General features: G+C 43.7%; 1 protein-coding gene across 1 annotated transcript in view; it reads left to right on the top strand.

Annotated features, from left to right (window-relative positions):
• Window positions 1-13,064, top strand: part of LOC109893304 (protein phosphatase 1 regulatory subunit 1B-like) — a 32,229-nt gene extending 19,165 nt beyond the window's left edge. The window contains exons 2-5 of the mRNA XM_020486478.2: window positions 7,032-7,115; window positions 7,232-7,307; window positions 9,928-10,065; window positions 11,030-13,064. Of these exons, the coding sequence (XP_020342067.1) occupies window positions 7,032-7,115; window positions 7,232-7,307; window positions 9,928-10,065; window positions 11,030-11,178 (447 nt within the window). The 3' untranslated portion in view covers window positions 11,179-13,064. The remainder of the gene's footprint in view (window positions 1-7,031; window positions 7,116-7,231; window positions 7,308-9,927; window positions 10,066-11,029) is intronic.
• The last annotated feature ends 58 nt before the right edge of the window (window positions 13,065-13,122 follow it).

Genomic DNA, 13,122 nt, shown 5'->3' with positions numbered 1-13,122 from the left:
GGCAGGGAAACAGGCACAGCAGAGTAACAGGATCTTGAGTAATAATAACTGGCTAGAATCATGAACTGACTGAGCAGAGTTTACGATCTGGCAGAGTGGAAGTGGCAGGACAGTATTTGTAGAGGTCTTGATTATGGAACGAGTTACAGCTGGTAGGGATCTGCTCTGACTCTAGGCCACCTGTCTCCAACCACATAATCACACAGAGAGGGACAGAGAGAGTGTACAGGGGGAGTAACTGCAGGTCAAGAAGACACCGGATGAACACCAGAGGGAGTAGCAGGAGCAGATGTGACACATCCAAGGGGGAGGTGTGAAAGTCGCATAAATCTAAGTAGGTTCAAAACGCTTTCTTTTTCCGTTCACCATCACTACAGCTCTACACACACACACACACACACACACACACACACACACACACACACACACACACACACACACACACACACACACACACACACACACACACACACACACACACACACACACACACACACACATATACACTGCTGCTGAGGGGAGGGTGGCTTATAATAATGGCTAGAATGGAGTCAATGGGGTGGATACCATTCCATTGACTCCACTCCAGCTATTATTATGAGCCGTCCTCCCCGCAGCAGCCTCCACTGATGCACACACACACACACACACACACACACACACACACACACACACACACACACACACACACACACACACACACACACACACACACACACACACACACACACACACACACACACACACCTACCTACCCTAGATCAGCATGTATCTGACCCACCTTCTGTTAAAATAAGGTCTCCTTTTCATTTAACCTTAGTTTAACCAGGTGAGTCAGTCAAGCACCTTCTTATTGATAATGACGGCCTGGCTCTCTTGAAGCTTAAGAGCTGTAATATTCCCCCTGTGCTTGTAGGCTCTGTGGGGGACAGAGAGTCCTGTGGGGACACATACCGGCTGTAGCCCCTCCTGTGGAGCCCATGAGTGGCCCTGTGACAGCTCATCATCAGCCCATGTCTGTGTACCAAATGGCACCCTATTCCAAAATAGTGGACTACCTTTGACCAGGGCCCACTCTGGTGCACTAAATATGGAAAAGGGTGCCATTTGGGATGCATTCCTGCTCTGCATAGCTGCTGAGAGGCCAGAAACAGTGGGACTGATACTTAAGGATACTGAACAATGGCTGCAACTGAGGAGAGTTGGAGAGGGGGGAGAGGGGTGGGGGTGTAAAGTATAACAGGAGTAATCTCACATGCTGTGCCCCAGTATAAAAGCATAAGTGTGAAGGTCACAGATGATCTTATGTAACTACTGAAGTGGGGTGATTGAAAGACTGGAAAATTACAAGTGGCTGTGTGTTATGTCATCTGGCCTTTCCCACCGTCATCTGCCCTGCTGCCACCGTCACCCAGCCGGATGTGTGTGTGTATGAGAAATGCCAGGTGTGTGTCTGTGTGTTTGACCCGTATACAGTGCATATTATTCTTTGGAAATGGCATGTGTGCATAATCACTGTGCATTGATGCCTGTCACAATAGCTGTTACTCACCCTGACCCCTCTATGCGTTTATAGCTGTATATACTCACCTTCTCTATACTCGATGGTGAACTTTTCCTGGAAGCAACTTGACGCCATTCATTGGTCCATTACAGGAAGTCATTAATCACTCTAGCAGCCCTAGTATTAATCACTCTAGCAGTCCTAGTAGTCTACAGGTAGTAGTGACGGTAAAGAGGTTTAGGGTTAAACGTCACCGTCTCTTCATTAACACGGGAAGGCCAGTTGTGATGTCAGTAAGAGCTGAGTCACTCTCACACACACTCTGAGGGTCCACACACACACACACACACACTCACATACTGTATAAATCCTTTTATTATACCATAATGACCTCAATTATCCAGCAACACCCTTTCAGCTCTAGGGCAAAAACACATACGCTTGCTCTATCCCCCTGTCTCTCTCGTTCTCTCTCTCTCTCTCTCTCTCTCTCTCTCTCTCTGTGTGTGTGTATGCCGCTTGCCTTCTCTACCTTTTTGGGCTCCCTTGACATTTGTTATTTTAATTTATCTTGCTCTGTCTACATCACTGTTCTTTTCTCTCTCCTCTCTCTTCCTCTAAAGAACAGCGACATCTCAGAGCTCACACCAGAGCCCTAGGAAGATACCTGGATTGGTACTATGAGAGTCACACCAGAGCCCTAGGAAGATACCTGGATTGGTACTATGAGAGTCAAACCAGAGTCCTCTACATACCTGGATTGGTACTATGTATGAGACCACGAAGCATCCCAGTATAGTAGCTGGGACATGGGCCTGGTTAGCATCTGGTCTGCTGTGCTCTGTCTTACCCACTCTTCCACCACTACCTCAGGCAGGCGGGCAGGCAAGGGGGTTGGTTTTACCCAGCAGAGATATCAGGTATGAGCCAGGCTGACCAGCAGCAGCAGCAGCCCCAGCAACAACCAGGGCCTCTCACCATGTCAGTGGAGAGAGATGGAGGGGGTCACACAGTGAGGGGGCCCTGCTGGGATGTCTCCCACTGAGGGTGTGGAGGTGTGGAGAGACGGCATTCAAACTGAGCGCCATAATGAGATTACAGAACCCGGTGCGCACAGCCCGGTGATGTGGGGAAAGGGGAGAGAGATGGGTGAGAGACAAAGAGGAAAACAATAGGAGAGAGAGGGGGAGGTTGAGAGAGAAGGTTGTAAAGAAACAGATGAGTGGGGTTGAGGATAATGTCATGTCACTGTCAAGGAATGAAGAATGATATGTGGGGTGAACAGGATAAAGGGAGGAGAGGATGAGGTGGAATTGGAAGTGGGGGATGAGTGAGAGTGAGAGTGAGGGATAGAGGGGAAGTGTGGATACATATACAGAACCTTCATGAGGAGATTATGATGTGTTGTGTGGCCCACCAAGCCTGTGCTTTGGCAACAGTGACCTGCTTGCTTCGACGCACAGCTCCCAGACCCAGGATGTTTACCAAATGGAACCCTATTCCCTCTATAGTGTGCTACTTTTGACCAGAGTTTTGACCGGGGCACATGGGGCTCTGGTCAAACGTAGTGCTCTACTGCATGTAGGGAATAAGGTGCCATTTGGGATGAAGACCCTGTCTGCCCTGGTTAACCAGAGTAATGAGATCCACAGGATCGAACACGAACACATCCAGAGAGCAACTTCATGGAAAATAGAGAAGTGCTACTGATGTTGTGTGGCACCATAAACAGAGAGGAGCAAAGGTTCAGGCCAAGGTTGGCTGGTCTAGAGAGAACCCGCTGGTTACAAACGGGTTAAATCAACATGGTTTCTGTCACGTTCTGACCTTAGTTCCTTTGTTTTGTCTTTTGTTTTAGTATGGTCAGGGTGTGAGTTGGGTGGGTTGTCTATGTTAGTTTGTCTATGATTTTCTATTTCTGTATTGTGAGCTGTTGTCTACGTGGAAAATACATTGGATTTGAAAAAAGTCGTCAGCGTAAACTGTTGTTTTGAAGGTGAAATTTCAACCACAGGATTATGTGGTCATGGTAACCAATATTCAACATAGACAAACCTTGTATAAAATATGTTTAATTTACACCTTTGAAGCAACGTCATCTTCGACGTAATATCCACTATAAGATAGAAAGCAGTAGTCCGGGCAGCACCTCCTACTGGAGAGCAGCTTAGAGGCTGCTGTCCTATGTTCATGGACTTAAAATCACTGGCCACTTTAACCAAGGAACACTAGTCACTTAAATAATGTTTACATATTTTGCATTACTCATCTTATATGTATATACTGTATTCTATACTTTTCTACTGTATCTTAGTCAATGCCGCTCTGACGTTGCTCGTCCATATATTTATATATTCTTAATTCCATTTTACTTCAGATATGTGTGTATTGTTGTGAAATTGTTAGATATTACTGCACTGTTGGAGCTAAAAACACAAGCATTTTACTACATCCGCAATAACATCTGCATGTGACCAATAACATTGGATTTGATTTGATCTACAGCTTTCTCGTAGTTCTCCCATCCAGAGTTTTAACCAAGCCCAACACTGCTTAGCTTTAATATTTGTCACTGTCTATTACCAATGTGCTAGTAATAAATATGTTAGATTCACTTCTCCATTCAACTAAAAATAAAAGTTAAAGATTATAGATTAAGTCAAATCAATATATGTATTTTGATTTTTGGTTGAAATGAAAACGGGAATCCAACATATGTTAATTCATTTGAAGACAAGCTGGAATTAAAACCAGGCTCAGTGGCACCGATGGGGCTATCCATACAGAAGATACATCTCCTTAAAAAGTTGATATTTGGTTGCATTGTCTACCAAACACGATTCAACATTACTTTTGTAAGACAGCAAATAGCCTAATGTGAAGGCTATCTTACCAACTAATGTGACAATATTTCTTCAACCTTTAAATGAGTGGCCACATTTTGAGGTTACTGTAACAATAAATGTCTTCTTTATGTAATCATAGAAAGCGTGTATGTTCAGGTTTGCAGGTCTGTGGAAATCTTCACAACTGCTATAATAATCTGCATAGACTCTCAAACAGCATTGATCCCTTGCACCATGTCCTCTCAACTAACTGCAATCCAGGTCATTTGGTCATGTTGTTAGATCAAACACAGTGATAACACATTCATTTGTTGTAGAAATAAACAAAACATCTAACATTGTATTCCCATTTTGAATTTGAATGTGCTTTTAAATGGTTGAAAGCGCAGTGATCACAAATATAAGTGACAACTAAACCAAATATAAGGCATTGATCTTTTCATTGGAATTTGGTTGTACCTTTTGGGGCCGGGGACCCCTTTTGTGTTTGCAAATTCATCAGAGACCCGTTCGTAATCAGAACACAACTGGAATGCGATAACAACAGCCTACAAAAGGTTTTACTATGACGTCTGCAGTACATGGCTGGATGAACCAAGTCCCAGGCCCAGGGAAAGAACATTTCAAATGTTCAGCAGTTTTCAATCTAATTTCCTGTCATTCTACACATGTTGTCATGGGACAGATGTTGTTTTTTTTTACTGTTGCTGCTCTAAAGCTAATATCCTGCAATTCAACACAGAGAGACAACTTTGCAGTTTTAAATTACAGTGCATTTATGGAATAGTATTGAATAGAAAAATGTACAATTGGTGGAGTACCGTGGATACCAATAACACTGTGAGTCTCCCAGGCCTATGTTGCCCAGTATTAAGAAAGCATTTCACTGTTAGTCTACACATGTTGTTTACGAAGCACGTGACAAATAACATTTGATTTGATTTGACTGGATTAATTCATCATTTTACATTGTGTTGTTTTACATATGTTTACCGTATTCCACAGATCCTTGGCCAAAAGTCATTTAATCTGTTGTTAGTAATATTCCCCCCCAAAAATTAGAACCTCTGTTTTAGATGTTTAAAAATAATATTGATAACACATTGGGAATTCAACAAACCTTTGGCTGTCTTTTTGAGTGGGTGAAAATAGGTTGGAATCTCATTAATCAACGTACTAAATATTACCCAATTGTGTGCCCAGTGAGGAGACTTGTCATGAACTTCTCTGTTTGACTTTCCAGGCTTCCATCCTTATAGTAGTGCACTATTCATCTGACCTGAATGCATGTATCCAAAACAACTTACCACAGCTAGTTTGCAAACTGTTTTCTGCTTGATCTATTTAGACTGTGGGAGACTGTGTTCGCGAGTCAATGCACTGTGAGTGTTGTTGCCAAACCTTCACAGTGGGGTTCTACCTGGAATTAAAACTACAGAACAGAAGGCCCTGTTCTCCTTGACCCTCTCTCTGCATTCCTTCCATGGTCAAATGAATGAACCTTGTACTGTAGCTTAAGAATGCCAGTGTTGACAGAATGAGAGGGCCGTCTGCAGCGTACTGTGAGCACCCAGTTAGAGTGGGTAGCAGGTTACCCATTGGGACAGAGAATGTACATATAGTCATTTTAGGGAAGTCAGTTAAGAACAAATTCTTATTTACAATGACAGCCTACTGGGAACAGTGGTTTAACTACCTTGTTCAGGGGCAGAACAGAGTTTTACCTTGTCAGCTCAGAGATTCGATCCAGCAACCTTTCGGTTACTGGCCCAACACTCTAACCACTAGGCTGCCTGCCGCCTCAGGAAGCCTAAGGGGAGTGAGCTCCAGTCTGCCTGCCACTGGTCTAGAGAGGCTGGAGAGAGGAGTGGCAAGAGGTGGGCGAAGAGGGGGAGAGAGGAGGGCAGTAATACCTACTATAGGGCCCTCACTGGAATTTTTTTAAATCAATTAGTCGCAGGTTTTATTTCTACATATTTTTGTTTGCAGATATGCAAGCGTGAATTTATGCTCACAGACTTGTTTGCTTGAGTGACATAGTTTTGAATCAAACTACTGTTCTGCAGTGAATAGCCACAGGCACATGCATATTGATTGGCAAACTATGTTTGTACCATATAATGTATATATCAACCATGTACTAAGTACAATGTATGTAATGACTAAAGTAGAGTTCAGAGTGATACTGATTTCTCCCGGGGGGTGCTCTGTTAAGTGGGCTAAATCAGGGTCACACAGAGAGTTTATATATATATATATATATATAGTTGAAATGTGAGTTTGCATCCCAATATTACACTTTATAAACATCACAGAAGACTGAAATATAACAAAAACCATTTGACATAGAAACACAGGAGTTTTTGTGGAAAAAAACCCTGTTTTTTATGAAATTATGAAAAATACTAATAATATTGCACCCATGAGGCCACTAGAGGACGCTTTGGTCAATCGACTGCAGAAAAGGGATCTTTGTGACATAATTGGATGTCTTCTGTTCTGATGATCTCTTGTTGACCCCTAAACTCTGACCCCTGGCCTACCCCAACAGTACTCAGACTTGACTCCTTGCCTGGAGTCAAATTAGGAGAACCGGACACATTACAAGCGCTGATGAGATGGCTTACTACACCCCAAAAAACAAATACCCGATTCTCTTCTTCTCTCTCGTGCGTGTCTAGATCCGGCGCCGGCGGCCTACACCTGCAACACTGTTCAGAGTGGCAGACCAGTGTTCCCCTGAGGATGATCAGTCCACCCATCAGGTAACAGAGCGCCCCCTAGTGCCTCAGAGGATAACTGCATGTCACCCTATAGTCATGTGAATGGTTGCGTTATTTCAAAACTGTAGGCTACATTCAACTGGTTCTTCCTTCCACAGTGGATTGTAGGAGAGAATGGGATACTCAAGCCCAAGCGAGTCAACCCAAATGTGTATCAGCCACCATCCCTGAAAGGTAAGCGTATAACTGACTGAGTAAGTAGTGTATACATGTCCTCTGTGTGGTGAATTCTCCCTGTGTTGATACTGTCTTTACCTTGCTTTAGTGTTCTGTTGCCTCCTGATTATGTTCTTTGTGAAATGGGGGCAGTGGGGTAAGACACACGTGACAAAATAATTAATACAAGTCATGTCAATCAGTTGGAGTATCTTTATAAGAGTAGGTACTATACTGTATACACGTGCAAGAGGGATTTCTTCTATGGAACTATATACACATGTTTTGCTTCTATGCACATATATATATATATGTATAGAGAGAGAGAGAGAGAGAGAGAGAGAGAGAGACAGCTGTGAGTCACTGAGTGTGAGTCTGTGCAGCTCTGGATCATCCAGGATTACCAAAGGAGCATATACAGCTGCAGATAGAGACACAGACAGACAGACAGACAGACAGACAGACAGACAGACAGACAGACAGACAGACAGACAGACAGACAGACAGACAGACAGACAGACAGACAGACAGACAGACAGACAGGGGGACAGACAGACAGACAGACAGACAGACAGACAGACAGACAGACAGACAGACAGACAGACAGACAGACAGACAGACAGACAGACAGACAGACAGACAGGGGGACAGGGGGACAGGGGGACAGGGGGACAGACAGACAGGGGGACAGACAGACAGACAGGGGGACAGACAGGGGGACAGACAGACAGACAGACAGGGGGTCAGACAGACAGGGGGACAGACAGACAGGGGGACAGACAGACAGACAGACAGACAGACAGACAGACAGACAGACAGACAAGACAGACAGACAGACAGAGGGGTACAGACAGACAGACAGACAGACAGACAGACAGACAGACAGACAGACAGACAGACAGACAGACAGACAGACAGACAGACAGACAGAGGGGTACAGACCGACAGACAGACAGATAGACAGAGGGGTACAGACAGACAGACAGACAGACAGACAGACAGACAGACAGACAGACAGACAGACAGACAGACAGACAGACAGAGGGGTACAGACCGACAGACCGACAGACAGACAGACAGACAGAGGGGTACAGACCGACAGACCGACAGACAGACAGACAGACAGAGGGGTACAGACAGACAGACAGACAGACAGACAGACAGACAGACAGACAGACAGACAGACAGACAGACAGACAGACAGACAGAGAGAGGGGTACAGACCGACAGACCGACAGACAGACAGATAGACAGAGGGGTACAGACAGACAGACAGACAGACAGACAGACAGACAGACAGACAGACAGACAGACAGACAGAGGGGTACAGACCGACAGACCGACAGACAGACAGACAGACAGACAGACAGACAGACAGACAGACAGACAGACAGACAGACAGACAGACAGACAGACAGACAGACAGACAGACAGAGGGGTACAGACCGACAGACCGACAGACCGACAGACAGACAGACAGACAGACAGACAGACAGACAGACAGACAGACAGACAGACAGACAGACAGACAGACAGAGGGGTACAGACAGACAGACAGACAGACAGGGGGACAGACAGACAGACAGACAGACAGAGGGGTACAGACAGACAGACAGACAGACAGACAGACAGACAGACAGACAGACAGACAGACAGACAGACAGACAGACAGACAGACAGACAGACAGAGGGGTACAGACCGACAGACCGACAGACAGACAGATAGACAGAGGGGTACAGACCGACAGACCGACAGACAGACAGACAGACAGACAGAGGGGTACAGACCGACAGACAGACAGACAGACAGACAGACAGACAGAGGGGGACAGACAGACAGACAGACAGACAGACAGACAGACAGACAGACAGACAGACAGACAGACAGACAGACAGACAGACAGACAGACAGACAGACAGACAGACAGACAGACAGACAGACAGACAGACAGACAGACCGACAGACAGACAGACAGAGGGGTACAGACCGACCGACCGACCGACCGACCGAGTGAGTTCTAAATGTTGCTTCATACTTGTTGTTTCACGCCGAGCCATAAACATAGACCATGTGCTAGTAAGACCAGAAAAAAATATATTTGGAGGCTTGTCAGTAGATGTTAATTAAAGAATTAAAGGGGGATTACTATATGCGTGTAGAGTGTTATTATAATAACCCAGTCGGTATTCCTGTATCAGTATTCGATTCTTCATTAGCTGAGAGAGAGAGAGACACCCCAAGGTGACTTAGACAGAGTGGGATTAAGAGAGAGCAGGATGAGTCAACATTTTTTAGAGAGCAAAAGAACAGAGGACCAGAAAGGAGAAATGACAGGATAAAAACAAATGCAGGAAAGAGTAAAGACGTGTATATATAGGACACACATGTATTATACCAGTCCATTACTACAAAACATGAAAGTGCTGGCTATTCTGCCTTTAAATTTGTCTGTATGTCTGTCTGTCTTGCTGGGTGATTGGCTGGCTGCTTATCTGTCTGTCTGGCATGCATCTGAAAGCCCATATGACACATGGTAACGTTGACAGTGTTGAAGCCTGGTAAACCCAAAACAACCTATCCCTCTCTCCCTTTGTCCCTGTGTGTGTTCCTGTGTATCATGTGTATGTGTGCGTCCAGCCGTCCAGAAGATGGCTGAGGCACACATGCAGAACCTGGGTGTCTACCCCCCCTTGGAAGACCCCTTTGAGGGGGAGGAGTACGACGACTACCCCTGTCATGAGGAGAGGGAGGAGAGATTCCCCACCAAAGCTGCTGGTGAGATAGGGATTTCATACACTGTCAACTAGTAACACACTATATACACTCACTCATATAATCACATTGATGCTTTGACCAATGGTGTAACCGGCTTACATGTTTAGCTGTGTGTATAGCCATTGTTATTCAGTGCCCACTTTTAAGTCAAATGGGATGAATGTTGCACTATGCCATGTTCAAAACAGCAGGGCCTCAGATAAACTCTTCTCTGCGACAAGTAGCAGTGGTATTATATTAGCACATATTAGCATCACTCCACCAAATCTATCAGAGAGCACAGCAGACCTCCCTGTGCCAGTCAGGGGGCCAGAGATGCTTAGCCACAGCTAACAGTCTATCTGCTTTCTCTTTGGCATCAGTACTGATGCTGGGCTACCAGCCCAGATGGCAGAGCTTCCGAGTGAAATCTCTCCTGTAGCATCGTTAAACGCTGTTTCATTGGATATTACTGTCATCGTTTTTTTCTGTAAATCTGTCGTTTGAAAGCAAAACACGGCTGCAGAGTGGCTGTAGTGTCACACATCACTAAACAGGGACTCTTAAAGATACATTGAAGTAGGGTGTGATTATCCTCACGAGAGCAATTGCCTAATTAGGCCTGCATACACATGCACATTTATGCAGAAGAAACTTTCATATGTACTGGTATGATTCAGACCTGTATACCATGTTCCACACACATGTATTTCTACACACACACTCACAGGAGGCACATGTCTGACCATTAAATGACAGGTAGAACCAGATTACCATAGACTGGTTTGGGAGTAGAGTTATTATGATGTCCCATAAATTGATTCACCTCTTTTCCCTAGTGCTGTTTGTTTACCTTCCCTGCATGTCTTCTGAAACATCAAAATCTAAGTAGTCATCAAGCTTACTTGTGTAAAAGGTTAGTGGTTTGATTTGAAGGAGACCAGTGTGTGATGCTGTTCTTTGACATCACCTCTTGTCTCCTTAGACCCCCAAGCGACCAGCACCACAGAGCAATCAGAGAAGCTGGATGAAGAGGAGGAAGAGAAAGAGGAAGAAGAGGAAAAGACAGAAGAAAAGACAGAAGAAAAGACAGAGGAGAAGGCAAAGAAAGTGCGCAAAAGTGTAAAGTTTTAACACTAAACAAAAGAAAAATGAAGGGAGAGATGGATGGTTGCAGATGTGTGAATGATTGAGTGAATGAATGAGTGGTTTAATGTGTGAACGTGTGAGTGAGAAAGAGAGCTTCTAAGATTGAATGGTGCATATTCAAATTAAATGAATGGATGACTGAATGAATGTAGGTACTGTTAGCAAATCTGTGAGCAAAAAAATCTGTACATTATTCTAGAAGGGGAGAAGGAGAGGGAGAGGGAGAGAGAGAGAGTGTAATAGATATTGCCCTTGTGAAGAGGTGAGGAGTGGCTCCTTAGAACTAATGAGACTAGTGGATAGGGCAAGATCACCAAGGTAACTGTGACCTTGAGGTCCCTCACTACAATGCTAGTCTTCTCTTCCATGTCAGGGGAACCATTCATTCACTTCTTAATTTCTAGCTTTGCTCATTAATGTTACAGAGCAATGGAATAATGGCTAGAAATAATAACTACACATGACACTCAAAATAACTGTAAACGGACAAATGCTGATGAACAGCTTCCGTATAGAACACACACACACACACACACACACACACACACACACACACACACACACACACACACACACACACACACACACACACACACACACACACACACACACACACACACACACACACACACACACACACACACACACACACACAGAGGAGATATCATTAGTCTCTGACTATCGGTCCAGACTATATTCTAAAGCTGCTCCATTACTGTGCAGATATGATAATACAGGCTCCTTTTAAATCACAAAGACCTGTATTATGTGTATCAAATTTCACTCTGGCCTAGATTGGATATCTCTGCAGCCTAATCATATTGAGATCTTGTTCTTGGAAGAAGTGAGCAGCTGCTGCCATCTTGTGGCAAGATAGGGGATGTAGAATAACCAGAGAGTATATATCGACATGGATTTACATACAATAAACTGTGCACTGCATAGGCCTTCAGATAATATGCATCTATATAATTGAAATGATCTAGATTTGTAATGCATTTGAAACATTTATTTGTGATGCATTTGAAGTTATTTTTGGTGCCCATCAAAGCTATTTGTGTCAATGATGTACTCGGGGTGTATGTGAGGATGCCATGCTTTTGTAAAAGTAGTCCAATTTAGTTTTTTTGTGAGAAAAAAACATGTATTAATTTTGTATACAGAATCAGATTCTTAATGTTTGTTTGTTTAAATCATTTCCTGTGTAAAGACCTATTAATCAACTTAGCTGTATATGGTCTCTCTCTGTTGAATAATTGTCACAATGTTTAGTAACCTTTCAGTCATGACTTGGAAAACAGTGTTTTTCATATTCTCATGAAAAACAATACAGACAATACAATACATAGTGACTCTCTTTCTCTCTCTCTCTTCCTGCTGAAATGGAATGACACATTTGAATATGCAAATATTCACCCTCAGAATGTCATTATCATCATATACTCATTGATAATGTCAGCCTAATAAACAGTTTTCTTTATTTCCATCACATCTGTTCTCCAACTGCAGGATTGCTTGTGTCAGCGGAATACATTTTGTTGTAGTGTCACAGTTGAATGCCTCAATCTGTACCAACTGTTAATATATAGTAGTTGTTTTGATTCTCTTTTTGTTGGACAAAGTGTTGAGACATATGGCACCTACTCCCTCCATTGTCTGGCTGGAGTGAGCATACTTTCCTTCTCCAAGTCTATCTATCCTCTATGGTCAATAGACGAGTGCCATGGCAAGAATGAACTCTAATCGCACTATTCTTCTTTATTCCACTTTTTGTCTTCATTCTTTTTTCTGTACTTGTTAAAGATGTAGACATTTCAATGTGAGCAACAATAACATTATCTAAATAAACACATTTTTCTGATTTGAAATTACTTTGTGTGTGTGTTCTGGTGTGTGGAACTAATCTTAAAATCCTAAAACTTTGAAAAT

This window comes from Oncorhynchus kisutch, linkage group LG6, assembly GCF_002021735.2.
Source record: "Oncorhynchus kisutch isolate 150728-3 linkage group LG6, Okis_V2, whole genome shotgun sequence".
NCBI lineage: Eukaryota > Metazoa > Chordata > Actinopteri > Salmoniformes > Salmonidae > Oncorhynchus > Oncorhynchus kisutch.
The sequence above is the reverse complement of the archived record's forward strand: the minus strand, read 5'-3'. Positions and strand labels throughout refer to the sequence as shown.